Source organism: Cryptotermes secundus, unplaced genomic scaffold, assembly GCF_002891405.2.
Source record: "Cryptotermes secundus unplaced genomic scaffold, Csec_1.0 scaffold1115, whole genome shotgun sequence".
Classification (NCBI taxonomy): domain Eukaryota; kingdom Metazoa; phylum Arthropoda; class Insecta; order Blattodea; family Kalotermitidae; genus Cryptotermes; species Cryptotermes secundus.
Window position 1 is genome coordinate 399,341 of NW_019733848.1, and position 24,985 is coordinate 424,325.

Consider the following 24,985-nt stretch of genomic DNA (forward strand, 5'->3'; position numbering starts at 1 on the left):
CCGCCATACTCACCTGATATGAGTCCATGCAATTATGATCTCTTTGCCAAAATGAAAGAACCACTGCGAGGGACATGTTACAACACATGAGAGGAGATTGTTCGTGCTGTGGGGCGGTCACTGCTGGACATCAGTAGAAGTGGACACACTGATGGTGTATGACGCCTTCCACAAATTTGGCAGGTGGTGGTCCACATGGGGGGCAATTACATTGAAGGAATGTAAGTGTGTTTACCTCAGGTAATAAAGTGATTTCAGAACTATAGAGCTGTTGCCATTACTTTTTATCCGACCTTTGTATGAGTATAGTTTCTTTGTGTTTCTATCCCTAAATCTCACAAAAAGGAAAAGGTGGGTCAAAAGAGCCACAGTCTAGCTTTAAAAGGTCACTCCATCGCAGCACCATTTAAATGATCATAATGATTTAAGGAGCATTTCTTATCCCATGTTCACTGTAACTTGTTCTTGTACTGGGAGCCTTAATGTAACTGCCTGAAGAAATGTACACAATTCAGAATCAACCTGTACAGAGAATATACAATGAAATTAGGTCAGTAGGTATGTGGAACAATGTTGCATAACAAAAGCATTAAATTTGGCTTATCTAGTGAACATACAATACAAAATTTGTACTGACATAACTGAGTACTGTAAATTCTGAACCCACTTTAAATACCAAATTAACAAAGTACTGTAAGATGTTCCTACATAGCAAAACTAGAGATAAAGTTAAACACATACCAATTCCTTTCAAAGTCACGCTAGTAATTAATAACACAAATGCATAAAATCTTGACACATCTTACATAACAAACATGTACTTCAAAACAGCCACAAATTTTGACATCACACCTTAAGATTACAATGGATGGAATGTGTTATACAAGATGTCAGAGAACACGTTAAACTGCTGTTCTGGACTGATACATATGACTGTCTTTAACAGCTAATAGGAAATGGAATTATTAAAGTAACTTATATTAAGTATTCAAAATCATTACTTTTATATGTTTTCTTTTCCACATGTCCCTAAAATTTTACAGTTTGTATGCACTGTTTATTGCTTCTTAATTCTTCACAGAATCATTATGAAAAGCAATCAGAATGTCATTTCCATTATCTGTTCAGCAGTATGATGATGATGAAGTCAGTTTATATGACATATTGCACATCCTACAGTCATTTTGACCAACTTTGGGTCCATGGAATGCAATGTAATGTAATTTTCTTATTTGTTTAAAATAGGTGAAGTGTATACCAGTAAAGGAAACATTTGTTATCCAGCACAAAAGTAATCTGTATATTACAAGGAGGAAAGAAAATAAAAGTTATAACGAGAAAAGAAGCATGCTATACAATTTATTTGATCTGCTTCTCAGGAATGGAAAAATCAATTCTACAGCTAAAAATCTTCTGAGATGTGATGTTGTACAGTTTAGTGCATAAATACCATCACTTTGGAGGAACTGGCACCTCCATCTCCAGAGTAAGTGAAGGCAGCACGTTGCTCCAAAATACTGGTACCCATCTATGAAACTATGCAGTGCAACATCAAGGTGAGAACCTCAAGTCTCCCATTATACGGCTGAAGTTTCACAGTTCACTGGTGGGACAGTACTTAGAAATGCACAATAACCAGTTCTCCCAGCTATAAAATCTCCATACCTCCTTATTACTGAAGTTTAGAGCAAAATATGGAATGTGCATTTGCAGACTGAACTGAACTAGGAAAGAGGACTGTAGTAACTGTTAACCTTACTCAATAATGCTCTTGAACTGAAAAACCACAAAAATAATTATTATTTTATTTAATGCTACAAGCATGCTTTGTGAAAAATTATGTATATATATATATATATATGCACACACACACAGAGTAGGAAAGGGAAGATATTCCATGAAACATATCTTGAACTGCAGGAACATATAAACATAATGTTGAATAAAAAATGCTATAGCAATGATATCAATTGTCAACTGTTACACCACATACTTGGCAAGAGGAAAATGGAATCATGGGAAATCATGTGCATTACATATTCCTTCATTCATTCAGGCCACTGTGTTTGTCAATGTAGCAATGTTCTGCAGCATATGCGGCCCTTCTGTGATTAACAGTACAGTAGCATGCAGTATATAGAATGAACACAATGTTCACAACTGCAGAATACACAGGTATTAATCTCATTTATGGGTACTGCAATGCAAATGGCAGTTGACCATTTGAGGAATACTGGTGGCAATTTCCAGTGTGAAGACTGCAAGCAAATACACATTTGCCAGAGTATACCACAGGCTGAGAGAAATAAGCAATTCATATATCTACAAGGGAATGTCCAACCAACCACTGGGGAACAAGACAACATCCTACATGCTGTACAGTGCAGTCCAAAGACAAGCATCCGGAGAATTTCCCGACAAACAGGTACACCTCAGTGGGGTCTGTTCAACATGTTGAAGCTCTGCAACCGCAAGATTATCTGCTTGTTTACAGTTCTGTCACTGGACTGCCACACACCGCCAACTTCATAAGTATATTTTATTCACTGATGAAGAACAATTTATATCAGATGAAATCAACAATACCCACAACAATCATATCTGATACCAGTCCACACAGTGCTGTGGAAACCCACTTTCATTTTGTATGATATCATTGGGAAGCACCTACCCTAATCACTAGGCTGGTCACTACAGTCCATACACCTGACCAGAGAGATCACCTGACTACTTCTGGCTGCATTTGAAAGACTTGGTCTGCCACCAGAAATTATAGACAAGAAAACTGTTCCATCAAATCATGGAGTCTACCAGTGCCCCATGGGAAAATATCACAAGTGTTTAAAAGGCAACAGTCTCTGGAAACATGTAGAGCTGCACATAGACAATTGTGGGGGTCATTTTGAACCGAAGCCTGAGTTACATGCACACAACACAATAGATCACTAGAGGTTGTAGTGCATGGGCCAGCAGTTAGGTCCACTCCTTGTACACACGCACATACATACATGCACAATTGAGAAATTACTTCAGTGTGATATTTTAAACCAACAAGTGTTCTTTTCATTTTTTGCTACAGTATAGTTAACAGTACAGTAGAACATGTATCATAACGACATTATCTGAAACATACTGTCATGTGTTTGGTGTATGTCACGCGACAAATAACTTCATGGCATTTTGGATCTAGCGAATTTATTACACATTCGCTCTTACACTTGCACAATTTACAATTTCACAACTACTGCCATCTGCAGTATCACAATTACTTCTCCTGCTGTAGCCACTGCCATTCACTCGACACAACTTGTAACTGCTAGACTTCAACTCATACTCCGAATACTAACTGGCTTCGGCGGCTGCTACATTTCAACTCACTCCTTATGCATTCCAGTCTCCCTTATAAGCACTCAGTCGGACAGTGGAAAACCCACTTCGCTTCACTGTTGCATAAACACCGTGCTTACAGGCATTGCTGGGGAACGCTGCCGAGAGTTGTTTATGGCTGCGTAGCAAACAGCGCACTTTGGCTCAGCTAGGCATGGCATGGAGAAACGCTGCTTTCCTTGCTGTTGCGTAACCTCGTTTCTACTGTTGTGCAACCCAGCAACCAACCGTTTATCCAGAGTCTATCTTCGTGGTAACTCGTTCCACCTCCCGTTGCCCAGCAACGGTTAGACATGTCACACTATATTTCTTTTTACACTGTACTGTATATATTATCCCCTGCTCTTGTCATCTAACATAAATTAAAATGCTGTGCAATGCTTATGACTTCTTATGTTTCCTTTTTCATGTTGTCAAATAGGGCACTGTACAAATATTAAAATGCTCATAGCAATGTAATGGTTAATAATTGGACATTCGTTTCTAATATGATCCTGCAGTTTGGCACATGTTTCACAGAACATCCTCTGTGTTTCCTTTCGGCACAGAGGTCCAGATTCATTACCAAGGTAGTCCATGCTACACTTCTGAAGGATGAAGTGGAGATGGGCCAGGTTTTCACCAAGTACTTTAATTTAATCATCATATTTGATACTCATTTATGATCACCATCATCAATAGGGACTGGTACTACACACCCACCAGAGAGACCAGTGTGAAGAACTCAGTCTAACCCCACTGCTGTATATGTCTCTCATGACTGGATAATAGGTGCAGTAAAAGGCTGATAAACATGACACATTCTTATATTATGCAGTCTTGTGTGATTGGATGCCGTGTAATCTGGTAGATGTTTACCAAAGTTTCAAAGGAACATACTGCCTGCATATTCAATTACCCTGAAGATGGAAGCAGCATGTTCCTCTGAAATATATGTATATAACCATCTTCTGGGATGTGATACCACGGAGTCTGATAAATGAACTGAGGATAACATCAGATGGAGCCAACATTTTCCTTGAAAATGTTAAGTCACTTTCTACAGACTACACTGTATGACATCCCAGAAGACAAATCTTAATATTCACTGCTTTGAGAACCCCAAATCTCAAACCTTTACACAATTTTTAGTTCCTCAGATATCTCACTTTGTTTGTTGGCAAGCCAGTAACTGCCATATGCCTTCATCCAGTTAGATGTATCATGCACTATCAGACCTGTGGGATCTCTTGGAACCAACCGTTACCATCATCCTTTAATTTTGTTCCTATCACCGCTACATACACATAACATTTTAGAGTTATTTTTGTATAATAATAAAAAACATAACTTCACTTCCATCAGCACACTAACCATATACACTTCCATTATTTTAACATTAATGGAAACCCAGTTTATAAAATGTAGTTTTATAACAAACAATTAAAATGTGGTATATGTTAACAACTGGAATTTAAGAATGAAAACATGTATAGGCAACCCCTGAACTTATGATCTGATTGGTTCCTCAGAGCCACTGTATTTCGAACCCATTTTTTGCATAAGCACAATGTTATAAACTGCAGTTCCATTCCTAGAAACCCATTTCATGGCCAAAATTACTAAAACTGACTACGAAAATAGTAAGAAACCAAGTAAAACATTATGTACATGCCTTTACAGATATTTATTAATGAGAACATTCATTCAATACAAAAATAAACCAAATAAAATACATTTTAAAAATTTATACCACAAAAGTTCAATTCTTTCCTGTAACATAATTTGTGCTTTGTGGACAGGGAGAGTTAATGGACTGCAACCGGGATGTCTGGATTGGCAAAATATAAACTTCTTGCAAGGGAAGGAGGGCTAAATTCAGAGATGTTAGTTTGTTCATCGGTAGACCGGGAGTCTGGGGCTTTCTCACCAGACTGAACTCACAGAGCCTTCTTAAAGTAGGAATCCAAAGAGGTTTGGGTTGAAGGTACCTCTTCCTTTTCATAAAACACATCCCTGGAGCATAGCGTAGGCATTCTTAATTCCTGAAATTACTTTCAAATTGCATCTGAAGTTAGGATCATCTGTGACAAATTTTCAACGCTGACTTCATACCTTCCAATGCCTTTGAAAGTCTCTGAAGTATAAATGCTGGGGGGAGGGGATCTCAGCGCTAACCTCTTCTTCAGCAACTCCTTGTTCTCCAGTTCCAGAACATGAGAATCCAGCAACTCATTCACATCTTCAGAAGATACTTCAAGATCCAACTGATTTGCTGTCTCCATCACGGATCTTGTGACTTCTGCTATCAGGTCTGGAGAGATTTCAATACCTCAGGCAAATTAAAGGCATAGTTACCTGCAATGCCCTTGACTTGGATTCAGTAACTGCATTTCAGATTTCTATAATAATGTTCAAGACATCCAAAACATTGAAGAAATTCCAGAATTCTTGACCATAAGTACACCTGCATTATCCCCTGCTTTTACAAGCCTAGTGAAAGTCCATCCAAGATTATATGTCTTGAAGGAAGAAATGAGCCCCTGGTCCACTGGCTGAACCACTGCAGTTGTGGTAGGGGGCAAGAGAATATTGATTTTTGGACTTGGGTTTTAAGGATTCAGGGCATTGCCCCAAATAAGGAGAGCTTTAAATGAAAGGCAATTTTCAGCACAATATTTTGCACATCAGAACCAAATGAGTGGTGAACCAATCTTCAAAAAAAGTGATGCATTCACCCAAGTTTTGGAGTTTTGGAGTTTAAATGCCTCTCAGTTCTCCACACAGAGAATTTACAGCCACTTGGGGCATTAGCTCCCAGCAACAGTCGATCTTTTGCTGCTGTGAATCCAGGAAGACTTTTCTTCCTTCACTGTGTACACTGAGAATGGAATTTTCTTCCAGTAAAGACTTGTATTCTCAATGCTGAATACCTGTTAAGAACAAGAACCTTCTTTTTTGACAGGTTCTGCTAAATGCTGTGGAAAATTTTTGCTGCCTTCATGTCAGTGCTGGCTACTTCTCCCTGGACTTGAATGTTATGCCAACCAGCTCTCTTCTGAAAGCAGTCACACCAACTCTAGCTAGCAATGAAAATCTTGTCATTGGATGTGTCACCATCTTTACTCTTAAATGTCTCGAAGAGACTCTTGGCCTCTTGTCAACTTTATGGCTTGATTGAGAGGTACATGCAATCACTGCCTCTGACCATTAATCCACATAACAGTTTTTCTACCTCTCATATGAATCAGTAGTCTGCATTGTCCTTGTATTATTCACTTCCTTCGAACATTCAGCCGTACCCTTCAAAATCGTACCCACAGCTGATTGAGCCACCTCAAATTTATTGCATAGGGCATGCACTTTCATGCTGCAATCATTTAGTTTCAAAAGTTCAAGGAATGCAACCTGTTGCGTTGATGTATATTGTTTGTTTATCGGTCACAACACAACAACTCTCGAAATCTCGTTCACATGAGCTGTGAATAATGAGTTTATTAAATTCAGTGGTATCTTGCTACATGTTTTGGCTAATGAAAAGCCATCATCAGGCAGATATACATCAATAACTTATTCTTAAACTATTTGATTGCATCCTGTGTGCATTCAGCGTTCCAATGTCTAGTTCTGTTAAAAGTTGCTTGCAGAAAATAGAGGAACCCATAAAATAGAAAACCAGAATGGAAAATAACAGTATACAACACCACACCCACTGACTGCAAACAACACAACTGCTTCATGGGAGAATTAAACAGAACTAATCATAACAAAAACAAGGTCAGTAAATTACCACATGATTTAACATCATGACTGCAATCATAAATATTAATATGTAACAGTATATGAGACACCTAAACATCATGTAATAATATATTAACTCATTGTCTAAGTGTATTTTATAATTATAAACCTCTGTAATTTATTATATTATTTATATTTTATACTAGTGTATGAACATCTGTAAACATAATTAACATAAAGTTTTTATTCTGGTTGAATGGCTGTATAGGAGCAGCAGTGGCCTTAATTCTGGCAAAATGCTGAAAATCTGATTCATCAGTAACAACTGTACTACTGTGACATATATCCACACAGAATGCAATTCAGTAGTTTAAGAGATTAATGCATATCTGCCTGATGATGGCGTTTCATTAGCCAAAACATGTAGCAAGATACCACTGAAATTAATAAACTCGTTATATACAGTTAATGTGACCGCCTCTGTGGTCTAGTGGTCAGCGTTCCTGGCTACAGATCCAGAGGTCCAGGTTTTTTTGGAGAAGTAGTGGGTCTCGAATGGGGTCCACTCAGCCTTGTGATGGTAATTGAGGAGCTATTTCAAGGAAATAACAGCTTTGGTCTAGAAAACCGAAATTAAGGGCCATGGGGATTTGTTGCGCTGACCACGCGACACCCTCTATCCGCAAAAGTTGGCACTAACTTCGCCGACAAGCGGCAGTCGGCATAGTTCGCTTGCGGACTAAAATCACTGAGTTTGTTTGTTTATACAGTTAATGTGAACGAGATTTCCAGAGTTGCTGTGTTGTGACAGATAAACAAGCAATCAGTATATGTTTCAAAACTTCTTTTTTAATTTCCAAAGTAAGAGCTTTTCTTGGCTTCTTGCTTTGTTTTGCACTGTGTATTGCTTTTCCTTGTATCATACATAGTGGTCAATAAAGCACAGCAATACTACAACTACAATTTAAAGCAAAGGACAGTAACAAGAAAACGTGCACACTTCAAACAGCAGCAACACACTCAAATAGAATGCTTCAGTTTTGAGATTACATGTGGAATTTACATCAATTAGGGGGGTTTTCAGAGTGAACCTGGCATGAAAAGAATGGTCATGAATGCAAGGGCTCATAAGTTGGGGGGGTTGCCTGTATATATATTTAAAGAGCACAGAACTTTTTATTTTAAATTTTTCTACCATATTTTTGCGGGGTTCTGTTTGCATACACTATAGTTTTTCAGATGAAAGAAATACCATTACAGAACACCAAAACACTTTAGTAGAAGATATCTATATCATAATTTTACACTGATCTTCATTTCATTTCTATCTTGAAACACTATTAATATAAGACAAGACACAATAAACACTGATTGGCTAAAACTTATAGAAATATGAAACACTGAAAAGGAAGGCATGCACTTCAAATAAGCTGTTTTATTTCAAATGCAAGAATCTAAAATATTGCATTAAATTACAAGTTTGTGTACTTTTCACAATGTCACAGTAATAAAAGTAGCTGCATATCATTTCATTTAGCTCTAGTATTTGTGCTCTTGATAAATGTTTCTTTGCTGGGTTTCCCATTCTTTATCATTTTCACCACATGTGAAACACGGTAAGATGAATACAACTTCATTTCATTGTCATACATATGTTCACATGCATATATGTAAATGTGTATATATTTTTACATACAGCACACATCAATCGGAATTCTACACATTCTCTGGCACAGCATTTTGCAGTCCAGAACTAGTTAATTTCTTTATTTTCTTTTGTAGGCCTCATTTATAGTAGTCTACATGTCAATCAGAGTACATAAATCTTGCTTCTGACTGTCACTGTGAAGGCTAAACACTGCCAAGAACAAGAAGTAGGCCCAACTCCTACACATTCCAACATTAATAAAATCTCAATTCTTAACATCAACAATGACTAGACTCAACTTCTGAAACAAAGCACCTGAACCAAAATGAAAATAAAATAAAAAATGAGAGACTAGAACCTACCTACATTGCTCTTTAAGTACAATCACCAGTTAATGGTTTGTAACTACAATAACAGGGTGCCGTTTGCCCACGTGGCCATCCGTATAGTCAACCTGCTCTCAGGATTTAATAGCCTCATACATTTTACGTGCTTGAAACCGCACATCTTCATTTCTGTGTTGATTCATGAGGACAAAGGCTTTACTCTGCATTTTCTCCTGAGTATTTACCCCATAGATAGCCGCATACCTGCTAAAGAAAAATATATTAGCTAAATATAATACATATAATGCATGTTACCTGCAACACTCACAGAATACACACACACCACTTCTTTAAACAAATTAAAATTAATAAATTTTAATAACTGTCACAGTTTTAATCCAGCCCAGTTCAGCAAATTGCTGCTGGCCCTTACCAGCACAGTCTTTCTTGGTAGTGAGCCCCATGAAGAACCATTACCTAATGAATGTTCATTCCAAGACGGTTTATGTGTTTGGAAATGGGGTCCCTCCTTAAATGAGAGATTATGGCCTTCTGACTTGTGACCATCTGTACCTCTGCATGTGGTTATAAAGTTTTGCAGGAACCATCTACCCTGAAGATGGAAAGTCAGCAAATCCCCCAAAATGTTGGTAATAACATGAAAAAGAATATGGTGTCATAACCCAAAGATCACAATCTTAAATTCTGCTGTTGTGAAAACCTCAAACCTAACCTATTTCACTTTGGATCAACATCATAAAATAAAAGTCTGAAATGCAAAATTTTGGTTCGGTATTTGGGAAGGGTTTTATATAGTCATAATTTTGGAGTACAAGTAAAATCTCAATGTGATGAACAAGGAACACAATAAAGTATAAAACTGTTACTACTAAGAAAACAATGCCAATCTCCAGCGCAAATTACACTTAACATACAAATTATGTATTTCACTAATGTAACATTTGAATACAAACCAATCTTGGCCTCAAGACTTAAAACAACAGTGCTGGTACCTAATCTATACTGAAGGTCTATGACTTAGGACACATTTCTTTGTTGTGATCTTCAATAGAAGAAACACATTCAAATTTTAATATTATGAGCAGGATCTTATAAGAAGAATTTTTCTGTCAGGAATGTTACTTCATGAATTGAAGTGCTGGGAGACGATACATATGAAGACAGCAAATTTACTGGTATGTAATGGCACGTAGTCTACTGAGGTTACATTAGGAGCAGCTGGATGGAGGGAGGCAGACTGACAGATTGCAGTGTATTTCTGTGTCATGTGCTTCCCCATGAGATATCCAATACCCTGCTTTTTCATTCAGTACTTTCTTTCATGTACCCATGGAAAAGGTGGGTGAGGAAAGTAAGAGGGTGGTGTCATGTGTGTGGGGAGGGGGGGTTGATGACATGGGTACGAGATAGTCACTATTATGTCACCACCATCATCATGACATACATCCATCATGCCATAAGGAGGGTTGGGGGATAAGCCAGGTAATATCCAACAACATTTCTTCAAAACGCTGGTGGACTTGCACCAGACTACATGGCATTATATTCCAGGAGATAGTACTCATCATAAGTGCTTTGTGAGCACCTCATATCTAAAACACAATTATAAGCAATTTTTTATGAAAAAAGGGCTATCAAGTACACTGTGAAGCCAAAAATTATTCCTCCCAGCACCATTCCATTTGTATCTTGAGTTCGTCATCATTTAAACTTCTCATCAACCACTACTAATGCAGTTTCCCAAACACATTACAACTAACTTCCCATCTATTTCTTCAAGATTGTGAAAGGGTCAAATTTATTTTCAAGCTTGTGTGTTATACGAGTACATACATTATTCTATGCTCACAAATGCAGTCATCAATACATCATAAAGAAAAAAGCATCATACTGATCATGACGGTTTCCAAAATGGAAATCCATTCCATTTTGTAAAGTCAAAATTTGAAATACAATCAGTTGTTTTGATTTAATTTGATTCCTGGAAACCATTTACATAGGTGTGTTAATTAATTAGATGAGGGCCTTAGTATAAGTCTATGTTTTGAGAGAGACTTATGCCAAGTCTTACATTCAACTGTAAAACTGTGTACACAGAGAGCATGTTGGAAAATGGGAGACTTTTGTGCACAGTCAGTGTAAGTAAGAAATCTGACTTTTGGCCGCGCCATAGCTCAAGCGATTAGTCGCTGTCTTCCCACTGCGGCAGCCCAGGTTCGGTCAAGTGGGATTTGTGGTGGAAAAAGTGGCGCTGGGGCAGGTTNGCTTCCCCCTGCGGCAGCCCAGGTTCGATCCCAGGTCTGGTCAAGTGGGATTTGTGGTGGAAAAAGTGGCGCTGGGGCAGGTTTTCTCTGAGTACTTCGGTTTTCCCTGCCAATCTTCATTCCACCAATTGCTCCACAACCACCCTCACCTATCATCTGGGGGCTGCTACAACAGGCCAGAAGTGGCCGCAGTACAAGGGACTTAGTCCCACCGCACTAGCAATAAAAAAATCTGACTTTTGATATTAGAAGCAACCATAAATTATTGAATGGGAGTTTCAGGAAGTTATAGCAGCAAAATATCAGTTTAAGATGTGAGAAGCACTTGGGCCTTTAAGGGTGACAGTTGCTTGTTTTTGTATGTAATTGGAGGATAAAAATTTCTGTACCCTCCCAGTTTGTTCAAACCAGCCAACTAGAATTTTGTGGAAGATGTCTTCATGTCAACATTTTGGAAATGAGGACAGAGTCTTTCCATATAAAAGGCCAGCCAGAAGACTCTGTAAGTTTCAGTGGTCTAAGATGGACATATTAAGCGATGCTCTGAATAAATTCTAAATTACTAACCCAAGCAGCCAGTTGCAGTCTACATACAGTTTACTTTGAAACATATATACAGAAGTCATGATTTGATGACAAAACTTAAATTAAATCCCAGGATATCTTTGAGCAGTCTTATATATATGGTGTGCAATTATGTCTTGCTATTGCATTAACCACATCAGTGAATCTGTGTATTTAGATATATTGCTGCTATTGTAAACCTTCATCAAAGTGATTCCATCGGTGTTCTGTGAAAGAGGAGCTGATTAGCTGTGCAACCCCTGTCACTTTCATTACAGCCTGTTAACATACTCTCAAGAAAGAGTCATGTGCTTACCTGAGTCAAACCAACTAAGGAGGGCACCATCTCCACCAAGCATAATCCTTAATTAATCATGTGAGCATGAACCTACCTTAGGCATACTAATTCCATCCCAGCTGTGTTTATGTCCCCTGTATACCAAGATGGCTTTAGAAGTGATGCACAACTGTGAAAGGTAGTATGGAGGACTGTAATCTTGACATAACTGACTTTTTGAAATTGTTTCTATACACATGTCAAAACTGGGTGTCCTTGTCTGAGCATATCACGCATCATGGTGGAGACAGTCTCAGGATTTCTACGGGGATATCACACACAAAACCTTCAGAAGGTAGTATCAATAAATGGCATTCCATTTGTGTTCCACTTAATGTGAAATGAGCTGAGCTATGACACTCAAACAAGACTCTGGTGCCAGGAACCTACCAGACATTTGGTCCACCAGTGCCTTCCACGTGGAAACCCAATAGATTCTGAAGTGTGACAGGACTGCCAAATGACCCTGAGAGTAAGAACAACTATGGACTGCAAATGAAGTTGGCATCTTCCGGAGGTTTACACTATTTAGAATAATAACTGACTCACACCATACTCCAAGGAGCGCTATATCATGCAAAATACAGTGAAACCTCACTAATTAGAACAACAGTTTTTTCTTTTCTTTTAGCGCAGTTGGTTGAGGCACTATGCTACAAGCTGGAAGGTCATGGGTTCAAGTCCCGATGAGGTCACTGGATTCTTTTCAATTGACCTAATCCTTCCAGCTGCAATATGGCCCTGGGGTCAACTCATCCTCTAACAGAAATGAGTACCAGGAATATTCTTGGAATGTTCTTGGGGGTAAAGGGCGGCCAGTGTGTAAGGCTGACAATCTTGCCACCATCTATGAGCCGATGGTCTAAAAAATGTGGGAAGCTCAACATCTCATAACCCTATGGGCCTCCACGGCCTGCTACAGGGATACCTTTACTTTACTTTTTTTACAACCATGATGATGACATTGCTGTGATCACGAGCTGCTGCATGTAGCACCAGCAGAGACGATGGTAGATGCATGTAGACCTCACAAACATCAAGGCCATTTTAAAAGAGAGCTAAAATCAAAGAATTCTAGAGCTTGAAACTGGCTTCAAGAAAGTAGATATGCAGAGAGCTAACCTAAAATTTCTACGCTTATGTAAACATTGTGTGATAGTGTTTCAGTAGGGCCACCTTTTTAGTCTCATCTTATTGTCTCAGTGGTATATTTTCTGTCTGTTAAAATAAGTGACAGAGAAAAACATAGGACTCTAACCCACCAAGAAAAATGGAAGTTTTAAACAAACCTAATCATGGAGTGCCCATTCAGAGTGTAATAATTCAATATGGTGTAAGTAGTAATACTACATAATTTATTTCATGATATGGAAACTAAGTTTTGAAATAAAGTTATATTGCCTAAAAAGACATGTGAAGTTCATTTTTATAACTTCCCTGAAAATATTGTCTGTGGCACAGGAAAATGTATAATAAATATTTTGATAATGTACCTACAGACCTAAAACCAAGACAGAAAAGGGGATGGAAATTAAATGCAACAAACCAGATCCATGAACACCAGTGCACAGGATTCATTTGAAGATGTTCATGTTATAAAAAGATATTTACTTACTGCTAGCACCATCTGTGGGGGAGTAGTGAACCCCAGGGCTAAAATCATACAGATACACATGAAGAATCTGTCAGATCATACTGACCTTCACTGCCAGTTGCTAACTCCATTACTCATAAGGGGAATCCATATGGGAGAAATATCCAAACTGGGTTTGTCGATTGGTTTAGTTAAACATGTCATATGGACCAAATCCTTGTATTTCCTATACCTGCTATATTTTCAATTTCCAAAATTCTAGCCTTATTCCAGCCTACCCTATGACATTCATAGGCATGTTGTGCTTCTTTTTTTAAGAAGATTTTCTTTGAGGTTGCGCCTATGTTCACGGAGCTGCACAGTGAGTGGTTTGCCTGTTTTGCCAATGTACTGTAGCTTCTGCCATATTCACAGGGAATGCTATAGACACAAGGCACCGTCTGTTGCGGATCTCTTTCCAGCCCAGTTCTCATGAGTGAACTCCTAAGTATGCATTTACTTTTGAAGATGGTCCTAATGTTATAATGACTCCCTATAATATATATGAGACAAACTCTGTCAAACAGGATGCTCAAATATAATATTGACTCCCTATAAGTTTGAAACTTTCTGAAATGCCATTCACATATGAGATATACATAGAACCAAGGGGCAACAGGCAAGCACTGCGGCTATATAAGGGAACTGCACAGCAGCCTGCAAGTTGAGTTGTAACGTAACAGTCGCCGAGTTCAGTAGTAGTCGAGCGAGTGTGTTATCAACGAGTTCTCAGTTCGCAAGTTACAAGCTACAGACGCGTGTGCGAGAATCAGTGATAGTTCGTGATAACCAGTTATATTTGGAGTGTGTAATTCAGCGAGACTTGTATAGCTCCCACGCTATTAATACGTGAAGACTCTGGAAGACAGTGTTAAGAGATTTTGTTGTAGGGTTTGTAAAGTGTGGAAACCCGTATCAGTGTTATAATTAATTGTAGCAGATATTTGTAGATTGTTCAATAAACCAATTAACCATCTCTACGGCGTCTTCAGTAACCCAACACGTTACAATATAAATAAAAAATTCTAAAAATCCATTTTCATTTACACCTGATCAACAAAGAATTCTATGTTATTCATATGATAATTACTTTACCTTTAAAAGAATACCCAGCATTAAACAGTGTTTCTGGCAGGAAAGAGACTATTTTGGATTAATGCTTTCCATATAGTGCACCATTTAAATATATCATAGTCACATCATGTATAGCCCAGAGTGAACATCAAAAAGGTATGGATATCACTTTACTTTCTAACAATATAATATCTACCAAGAAGTAAAACCTTTGTAAGATGACATGACATATAACAATCAAATAAAGGTTAACAGATCCACTGTGTTCATGTTATGGATCAGAATACTGCATTCTACTCACATTGTGTCTGGAGAAGCAGCCTTATCCTCAGCAGGGAGGTCAATGGTGGGGTCTAACTGCAGTTCCTTAGCAATATTAGTAAGATTTGCTAATAATGTCACAACCCGCAACAGGATGTCTTCATTTGTTGAAGGATCTAGCAAATATATCAGTCTCCGTGGAGCCTTTAGGAAGAAAGTGGAAGGAGAGCATCAGGACAGCACAGTCTCACTATAACCCTGCTGCATGATATGTTGTTATGTTGTTTGCTTCACAGGTTGCTCCAAAATGTTGGCACCCATCAACCAAATTATATGGCATCACAACCCAAAAGACCACAGTACTCATGATTCATATCATTCATAATAATAGAATTCAGTTAATATCTGGAAAACTTTTCTTTGCACATCCTCCCATCAATTAAATTTATTTTCTCAGTTATCCCACAAAGATGCTGATGTAACTGGACAAAACTATTCATCCAAATCCAATGTAAATAAAAATAATATAAACGTCATCACATGAGATTGGCATTTTCTCCACAATTAATTCACGAATGATGAAAAAAAAATAACACTCCTCACAGATGATACACTGAGATTACTTTAATATTTCGTTTAGGAAATAAAGTTATTTTGAATTTTGCTGTCATCATCTGAACTGATTAGGCTATCCATGGAAAATCCATGCAAGGTAGTAACAAAATGTTCTATAAAGACAGATGGTTTTAATTCAGTACGACCCAGTGTTTCATAATGTTTTACCTTAATTAAAATTACAAGTATCAAGGTGACTGAGACTGGGATGAGCATTCAAGAGACATTAAAATCTGCTCCTAGCTCCTTTACAGTACATTTGAATTTCCATGTCACACTTAGTGTCCATACGTCATTTCCTTCCCTCAAGAATACTTACTGGAAAGAACACTGAACCCTGTACATGTTCCTCTCCCTCCATAACTATCTTCACTCACATACCAAGAATGTGCACATATAATCCAAAACTGAAAGCATAATACTGTATGCTCTATGGGTATAAAGCACAATTTATGACTTAGAGGCAACCAACTTACAACACAAAGTATGTAAATAATGCAAATGCAGGAAGTAACACATTTTCAAATTACCGAGAATAATGTAACATTTAAATGCATTACACACCTCTACAAATATCAGAACAGACTTATCTGGTGTGGAAACTGTTCACATATATGTATAATTACTGATTTTAGCTGTTGGCGTCATTATGGAGAACAATTTTATTTTGGACACACACTTTCAGTAAATGATTTTAAAACAATACTACAGCTAGGTTGGTATCAATGAAATTTTGAATAATGCGATATTCAATTTAGTGAGCATTGTACAATGGCACCAGGTAGCATTTAATGCAAACCAAAATTCAGCACATGCACAGTTGAGGTTACCGTTGGGGTTTTAGATGCTGCTACTTCAGTCTGCATTTGTTTCTCTTCATGTGTGCATGTGCTGCTGCCTGCCATAATGCACATGACTTTTCGGGATGTTTTAATCACCTTAAGAAGTGCCCTTAACAAAATGGAAAAAAGGAAGATTCCTTCAGACAAAAATATGAGCACAATGCAGTTTTCTTAACAGAGTTCTGGAAAAATTATAACATCAATGCAACAGAAAATATTCACCAAGCTTGGCAGCAAATAACTGCAAACAACATGCATAGAGTGTGGAACTGTATTTTGCCTCGTTGTGCAAACAGCAGTGATTTCTATAGGAAGAAACTGTTATAGAAGAAATAGCCACTATTGAAGGAGAACTTAGATTTGATGGACTATGAAAATAAAGATGTTTAGGAACTGCTCAATTTGCACTCAGAAGAATTCACTGATGATGACCTCCTACTTTCAGATAAACAAAAAGCATTTAAAGAAGTGACGATGATGCCAACGAGCAAGATAATATGCAACTGAAGAAGTCCACTCTCAAGGAATTTGAAGATAATTTTTAGCTGTCTATGTCATAAGGTGAAAAATTATGGATGCTGACCTTGACCTCAATCAAAGCATACAAATTTGCTGAGACAGAGATAAAGCACTCTGCATTTGCCAGCATATGCATGAAGCCTTGAAGAAAGAGAAGACAGTTGTCTGCGCTGCAAAAATACTTTGAAAGACAGTAAAGATGTTTTTGTCAGTGTAACTTTTCCTTTAGGAATGATATTTAGAATTTCTTTGTTTTTATTTTTCTCTCTATAGCTACTTTGTGAAATTGTTGACAATAAATTTAAATTATATGGGGATTATTTGTATCCCTTACTGGAATATTTCATTAATAAACAATAAAAACTTATGTTTAACATTTTTATTGCCTTTTTTCGAGATGAAACCAATTACCATATTTTACATATACGTGGGGCAATCCAAAAGTTACCAAAATTTGAATTTTGCACGCGAATGGTTATGAGTACATTGAAATACCGCTAGGTGTCTCCCCACACACCCTTCTTGAATCAGTGTGGCATGCGGCGTCGAGTTGAGTGGTTGGGTTTATTGTTGGTTAACGTATTTCCATTGTTGTGTTTCCGTGAGTTTGCGGTTTTGCGATGGCTGACCTGAGAGAGCAGCGTGTCTGTATAAAGTTTTGTTTCAAACTTGGGAAAACCACTGCAGAAACACATCAAATGTTGAAGCAAGCTTTTGGTGAAAACAGTTTAGGCCAGACACAAACTTACAACTGGTATAAGCATTTTAAAAATGGCCGAACATTGACTGATGATGACGATCGTTTGGGACGGCTGTCAACGGGCAAAACACCAGAAAATGTCGCAGAAGTTAGGGATCTGATTCTGGAAGATCATAGACTGACCATCCAAGACCTCTGTAACACCTTGGACTAAGTTATGGTACATGTCAACGAATTTTGTCAGAGGAACTGAACATGAGGAGGATTGTGGCGAAGTTTGTGCCACGACTGCTGCAAAATGAATAGAAGCAGCATCGCTTGGAAGTCTGCAGGGAACTTCAGCAGCAGCTTCAAGAGGATCCAAACTTTCTTTCGAAGGTTGTCACTGGTGACAAAAGTTGGGTTTATGGCTATGACCCTGAAAGCAAGCAACAATCATCGCAATGGAAGAGCCCTTTGGCCAAAAAAAGCTCGACAAGTCAAGAGCAACATTAAGTCCATGTTGATCTGTTTTTTTTTATATTGACGGGATTGTTCATAAGGAGTTCGTCCCTCCTGGTCAGACAGTCAATAAAGAGTTCTATCGCGATGTTCTAAGGTGTTTGAGGGAGAACATGAGGAGAAAACGTCCAGAGAAATGGCGCACGAATGACTGGGTACTCCACCATGACAATGCACGACCGCATATTGCTTACATTGTGCAGGAATTTTTGGCTAAAAACAAGATGGCAGTTGTTCCCCACCCACCGTACTCACCAGACTTAGCTCCATGTGACTTCTTTCTCTTCCCCAAGATGAAAATCAAGTTGAAGGGGCGAAGATTTGATACAGTTGAGGAAATTTAAGCAGAAACGCAGACGGTACTAAACACCCTAACAAAGAAAGACTACCAGGATGCATTTGAAAAGTGGCAGAAACACTGGAATCAGTGTATGGGCTCCCAAGGGAACTACTTTGAAGGTGATGGTGCAGAATAAGATCTAGGTAAGATGTAACAGTTTTTATTAATATATTTCGGGAACTTTTGGATTGCACCATGTAATTATAATTTTGAATACTGCAAATTCGAAAATTGCGACCACTGCATGGGATTCATTATCCGCACTGAGACCTACCTGTATACATGCAGCAACAGAGTTAAGCAGGTTTCCCCAAAATTATACACAGGCATATCCTGACTTACATGATAGATATGTTCCCAAGAATGAAAAAAATCCAGGAATTCAGAATCTATGCTATTCATTTGGTTTCAATGCCTTTAATTTCAATTAAAAGAAAGACTTTAGAATCATCAATATTATGTGTTCAAAAATTCAATTTCTTTTGTTGCAGACAAACAATTCTGTTGTTTTCAGTCTCCACTAACAACCTGAATCAAAACACTTAATATGAAAAAATGCCACTAAAGACTTACCTCAGCTGCAAGCAAACTAGGCACCATATCTTCATTTGTCGAGAGATTTACCAGCAACTTGAGTGTTTGTAATTTCACTTGAGGACTTCCAGAATCCACCATGTTGTAGAGTGCATGAAGGACGGGATAAAATTCATCATGCCAGTCTGGCAGTACAGCAATATTACTCAATGTGAGTAAAGCACTGAGCAGCATCTTCTCTGGAGTCTGCTCCTTATTCACGCAAGTCAGCAACAGGGGTATTGCATCCTATAAATGCATCAAGTTACACCATGTTAACAAAGGGATATAAATTTAATTTTCTTGGATTGAACATCCGTCACTCAGTAAGTAAAAAGTAAGTAAAGCTATCCCTGTAACAGGCCATGAAAGCCCATAGGGTTGTGAGACGCTGAGGCTCCCACACTATCTAGACAATCAGCTCAAAGATGGCAGTAAGGTTGTCAGCCTTACGCTCCGGCCGCGCTTTACTCCCCTGAAAAATTATTTAATTTCTGGTACTCATTTCTGTTAGAGGCTGAGTCGACCCCAGGGCCGTAGTGTGGCTGGAAGGATTAGTTCAATTAAAAAAAATCCAATGACCCCATCAGGAATTGCACCCGCAATCACAAATTTCTTATCACTTGGTAACACGTAGAATTCTCTGAGTTCCAGAGACTAATGCCTCTCCTTTTAATATTATTCAAGAAAAATATGTTTAATCAAGGATACTGCTCAGCTGTGGGGACAAGTAAAGGACGTGGTTTTATTCGCAGGGTTTATGTGGTGAAACACATCTTTATGGACAAAAGCTTGCAGTCTGTAAACAGGAATCATGAACACATCAGGTGATATACAAGATCATAAATGTGCAAGCCATTCTGGTCTGCAGTTTCCATATATTTTTTGCACCTTGGCATTCTGAATTCACATTTCAGTACAAGTATATTTCATAACACTGCAAAAATTCATGACTTTCATTTCTCTGGTTTCTGTCATTGCTATGGTTACTACCATCACTGTAGCCGCCACCCCACAAGCTCCTGCAGCCACCAAACAGCTATTGCTGACTGCAGGAAATCAAATGGCCTCCAATGGCTACCACATAAATCAAATTTCATTAGAATCCATAGAGCGATCCTCATGATGAAACATGCAGATGGTCAGGTAGACATGACCATCCCCGTATGTTCCGTGGCCTATAGTCCTAAGCAAACTACGAGGCTCGTCCTCAAAGTAAGTTTCCCTGGGGCCATTTACAGAAACAAAACATAATTTCATGGAAATATTTATTGCAACAGATACAGCAAGTTTTCAGCTATTTTCAACATAATCGCCACCGGAATTGAGACATCTGTCATACCGTGGGACTAACTTTTGAATACCTGTGTCATAGAAGTCTGCCACCTGGGATTGGAACCACTGTGTGACAACCATCTCCGCCTCTGTCATTCTCAAAACACTGACGCTCACCAGGCAGGAATTTCTTGAGGTGTGGGAAAAGATCGAAATCACTGGGAGCGGGGTCCGGGCTGTAGGGTGGATGATTAAACACCTCCCAGCTGAACTCCTGCAGGAGACTTGCTGTCCATCGAGCCATGTGCAGCCTAGCGTTATCATGCAGGAAGACAATACCAGCACTAAGCATCCTGCGCCACTTGTTCTGAATGGCCCGTCACAATTTCTGCAGTGTTTCACAGTAATGCTCAGCATTCACAGTCTCACCTCTGGTCAGGAAGTCGACGTGGAGAACGCCCCGTCTGTCCCAGAATACCGTGCACATCACTTTCCGCGCCAACGTCTGCTTGAATTTTGTCTTACAGGGAGATCCACTGTGATGTCAATGCATTGATTGCTGCTTGGTTTCTGGGGTAATGTGTGCAATCCACGTTTCATCACCTGTGATGATCTGTTCCAGAAACTCGTCGCCGTCATCATGGTACCGCTGCAGAAATGTCAATGCTGACTCCATGCGCTTTGTTTTGTGTTCTGGTGTCAGTTGCTTCAGCACCCACCTTGCACACAATTTCCTGAACAACAGGTGCTCTGTGACAATTTCGTGCAACAAGGAGCGGGAAATCTGCGGGACATGACTGCTGAGTTCCGTAATTGTGACGCGACGATTCTCCATAATGCATTCCCGCACAAGCGCCACCAGGTCATCTGTAATGATGGATGGCCGCCCACTGTGCTTCTCATCATGCACACTTTGTCGACCTGCTGAAAATTGTCTGCACCAGCGACGCACCATCTGCTTGCTCATGACATTAGGCCCATAGACCCGGCACAGCTGACGATGAATTTTGATTGGTGCTATGCTCCGTGCACTCAAAAGCTTTATCACTGACCGCACTTCACAGTCGGCGAGACCTGGAATAAGAGCCTCCATCTTCAACAGCTGCAACAATGCTACTGTGGGAATGCGGGAAATTTCATTAGTGCATGTCCCATGCTACATCATTGCTCTATCACGTACGTGCAGTTGCTTCGCGCAATATAAGGTTTGCTAGCTGTGGGACAAGTGGGAAACTTACTTTGTGGACATGCAACTGACTGACTGCCACTTGTTGAAGTTAATGCACAATAATGTACAAGCCAGAACAATCCGGAAACTCTTTTCTGCACTGATTCTCATATTTTATGTGCTGTAACATAAGGCCTGACAGCTACAATAAGGGACCAGAAAAAGAGCCATTACTAGGCAACAGCTTCATAAGCACACACTACCAGAGCCATCGCTAAGCAACGTGTTAGTGCAAGAATGGAGGAACTATCAGAATCAGTGTTTTCTGTGCAGTCTGTGCTGGGGCTATATAATGAGGACCAGATGCCATTATGAGATAGTCTTGAGACATCAGTTAAAAGAGTAGGAAGTTGGTGTGAGATAGCTGCCAGCCTGCAAGGACATAAGCCTGGGAGCAGAGGAATATTCACTGTTGAAATATGTTACCAAGCAGCGCAGTGAAGACCATGACTGAGAACACCAGTCTCTGCGCAATAGTGACTTTAAACTGTAGTCATAAGTTGTTTAAGATTCCAAATAAATCTTATTACCAATTCAAAACCACATCTATAGTCATTCGATCATGTTACAACTGGTGTCAAAAGTGGGATTACACGATTGGATTGGATTGGATTAAGTGCATCACTGGACTGTGACCTATGTGACAGATAATCATGGCAGTATTTGAATGTCTGGTAGCCATCCCAGAAAGGATAGAGGCCAAGATGGTCGCCAATCAAGAAGAGCTATAGGTCTACCAAGAAGGAATGGATGCCTGTCTAGAAAAGATGTAGGCCTACCTAGAAGTGACAGAGCCTTGTCTAAAAAAGTTGAATGTCGATATGGATGCTGATAAAAAAGAAATAAAGGCCTGATCAGAGAAGGTGTGATCCTGTCTGAAGAAGAAGGAAGCAAGTTGAAAAAAGATGGAGACCATTGCGAGGCATTATGAAGTCTCTAATGAAGAGGCTGCAGTCGAGACTGTCACAGGTATGGGAACTGGCATCTAGCCAAAGGGTGCCAATTACCCAGGGTGATGGTGGGTCCCAGCAGAAGTTGGCTGCTGCCCATGGATGGTTGACCTGCCATGTCATACCTTGCACTGCATAAAAGCTGCAGTCATAGAAGACTGACAGTCAAAAAAGGAGGAGATGGAAGGATCCAGAGTGCAACAACACCTTACAGAACTAAGGCCGAGAAGTGTAGCTACATTGAGGAAGCAAGAGGACATTCAACGAGCCTGTCAGGCAGGCCCTTGGGCTGGAGGTTGTGAAGTGAAGTGTCAGGTTTTCCATCAGGCTGTGGAAAATGAGTGACTGGACATTGTGGAGGAGTCAACCCCCTCCCAAATGGATGAAGAGTCTACTAGTGGTTTGTGTGGCAGTGCTGTAGGAGAAGCAGCCACTTCTGGAAGTTCTTTCCCTGTAAACAGAAGAAACAGTGATAACCAATCGGAGGCATGGAGTAATGTGACACAAGGCCTGACAGCTAGAGTAAGGGATCAGAAAAACAGCCATTACTCGGCAAGAGCTATGTAAGCACGCAACAGTACCATAGCCACTGCTAAGCAACGTGGGCATGCAACGGTGGATGATCTGCTGGAAGTGGTGTTTTCTGTGCTGTCTGTGCCAGGCCTATATAATGAGCACCAGCTACCATTACGAGTAAGTCTTTAGATGTCACTTAGAAGAATAAGTGGTTGGTGTGAGATGGCTGCCAGCCTGCGAGGATGTGAGCTTGGTAGCAGAGGAATGTCCACCATTGGAAGATGTTACCGAGCAGCACAGTGAAGGCTGTGACTGAGAACACTAGCCTTGTGTGATAGTGTGTAGTCATGAGGTGCTTAAAGAGTCCAATAAATTCAATTACCAATTTAAAACTCCATCTACAGACACTTGATCACATGACAGCATACATTATTTTCATACAATCTTTGGACTCAGGGCCACTGGAATTGAAGTAGTCTGGACATAATATAGCCACAGCTTATATGGCACAGAGCTTTATTAGTGAAACAATTTTGATGTACTGGAATTGAGTAAAAATAATTATATTAAGACTTACACAACATGAATTTTACATTTTAAAAATTGTACTCAATGGTAAGAGATGACAGATTTTACAATTTGCGTACAATAACCAATGCAAATTTATATACTATTAACAATGAGAAAAACTTGAGATAAGTCAGTATAACTGATACAATTTTAAAAGGTTTTAAAATGAGAAATCAAAAGGGATGTCAACAGGAAAATGGAAGAGGTCATATGGCAGTCTTTATGAGTGTTCCAATAAAATTTGCAGTGTTAAAGATATTCAATGTTCTATCCACTAACTGATTTGGCTTAAGATTATACATACTTTAAGCTCCTTTTGATTTTCTTGATTCAAAGCCAGGTTTCCCAGGGCTTTGATTGCTGCATGTTGAACTTTAATCTTTGGATACATTAACAGGTTCTGGAGTCTAAACAAACAGCCAGCTTCACGGAGAATGTCCTGAAAAAGAAACACATATATATTGTCACGTGTTGGGCATGTCACGCAACAAATAACTTCATGCCATCAAGGCTGTAGCGGATATTTATTGTGCTTCGCTTCTACACTCACACACTTTGCAATTATTATCACCTGCAGTTTCACAATTACTGCTTCCACTATATCTCAGCAAATACTAGACTGCTTTTGGCAGCGGCTTTCTTAAGACTGACTCATTACCACGGAAGTACATTATCCCTGCTGGTTCAACAATCCATTGTTACACAACGAACCTTCCATCTCTGGGGAAACGCGTTTGTTGATTCTGCAATTCCTATGCAATGGCCCACTGTTAGTGCGTTGCCATGGAAATATCTAATCCAAACACATTACAATATACGTGTATATCTTTTGGTATTCTGTAGCCATAGTTCCTATTATATTCCATATTACAAAACTATCATCTCAGTAAAACTGAATGCTATGGAAACAAATTTAAATATAACAAATTTGATATTTTGAAACCATGCTGAAATTCTAATACTATATACAGAGTGCCGCAGGAGGAATGGACCAAACTTTGGGAGGGTGTTCCTTATGTTAAAGTATGCCGATATAACCCAAAACACCTATGTCCAAAGTTGAACGGTTACGGAGATAATGGCCAGAGAAGTGTCAAACTTTGACCGGTGTTACACACTTG

At 39.1% G+C, this 24,985-nt stretch overlaps 2 protein-coding genes across 3 annotated transcripts in view; one reads left to right on the forward strand and one right to left on the reverse strand.

Moving 5' to 3' along the window:
- Positions 1 to 7,638, forward strand: LOC111868305. The gene is made up of 3 exons (XM_023858842.2): positions 1 to 1,556; positions 5,574 to 5,678; positions 6,332 to 7,638. The coding sequence occupies exons 1-3, from the start codon at positions 1,539 to 1,541 to the stop codon at positions 6,545 to 6,547; spliced, it is 339 nt and encodes a 112-aa protein (XP_023714610.1). The 5' UTR covers positions 1 to 1,538; the 3' UTR covers positions 6,548 to 7,638.
- A 172-nt stretch (positions 7,639 to 7,810) lies between these two features.
- The window catches only part of LOC111868296, a 45,976-nt gene continuing 28,801 nt past the window's right edge, over positions 7,811 to 24,985 (reverse strand). Inside the window, exons 5-8 of one of the 2 annotated variants that reach the window (XM_023858833.2) lie at positions 24,169 to 24,303; positions 19,326 to 19,574; positions 15,276 to 15,439; positions 7,811 to 9,345 (exon numbers count right to left, since the gene is read on the reverse strand). In XM_023858833.2, the coding sequence (XP_023714601.1) occupies positions 9,216 to 9,345; positions 15,276 to 15,439; positions 19,326 to 19,574; positions 24,169 to 24,303 (678 nt within the window). In that variant the 3' untranslated portion in view covers positions 7,811 to 9,215. Of the gene's footprint in view, positions 9,349 to 15,275; positions 15,440 to 19,325; positions 19,575 to 24,168; positions 24,304 to 24,985 lie in introns of both variants that reach the window. The other variant, XM_023858831.2, reaches the window with a different exon arrangement.

Excerpts from the sequence above, each read along its gene's own strand:
- LOC111868305 (XM_023858842.2), top strand. Across the intron at positions 5,679-6,331 it reads CTTGTGACTTCTGCTATCAG|GTTCTGCTAAATGCTGTGGA; the intron begins GTCTGGAGAGAT and ends CTTTTTTGACAG.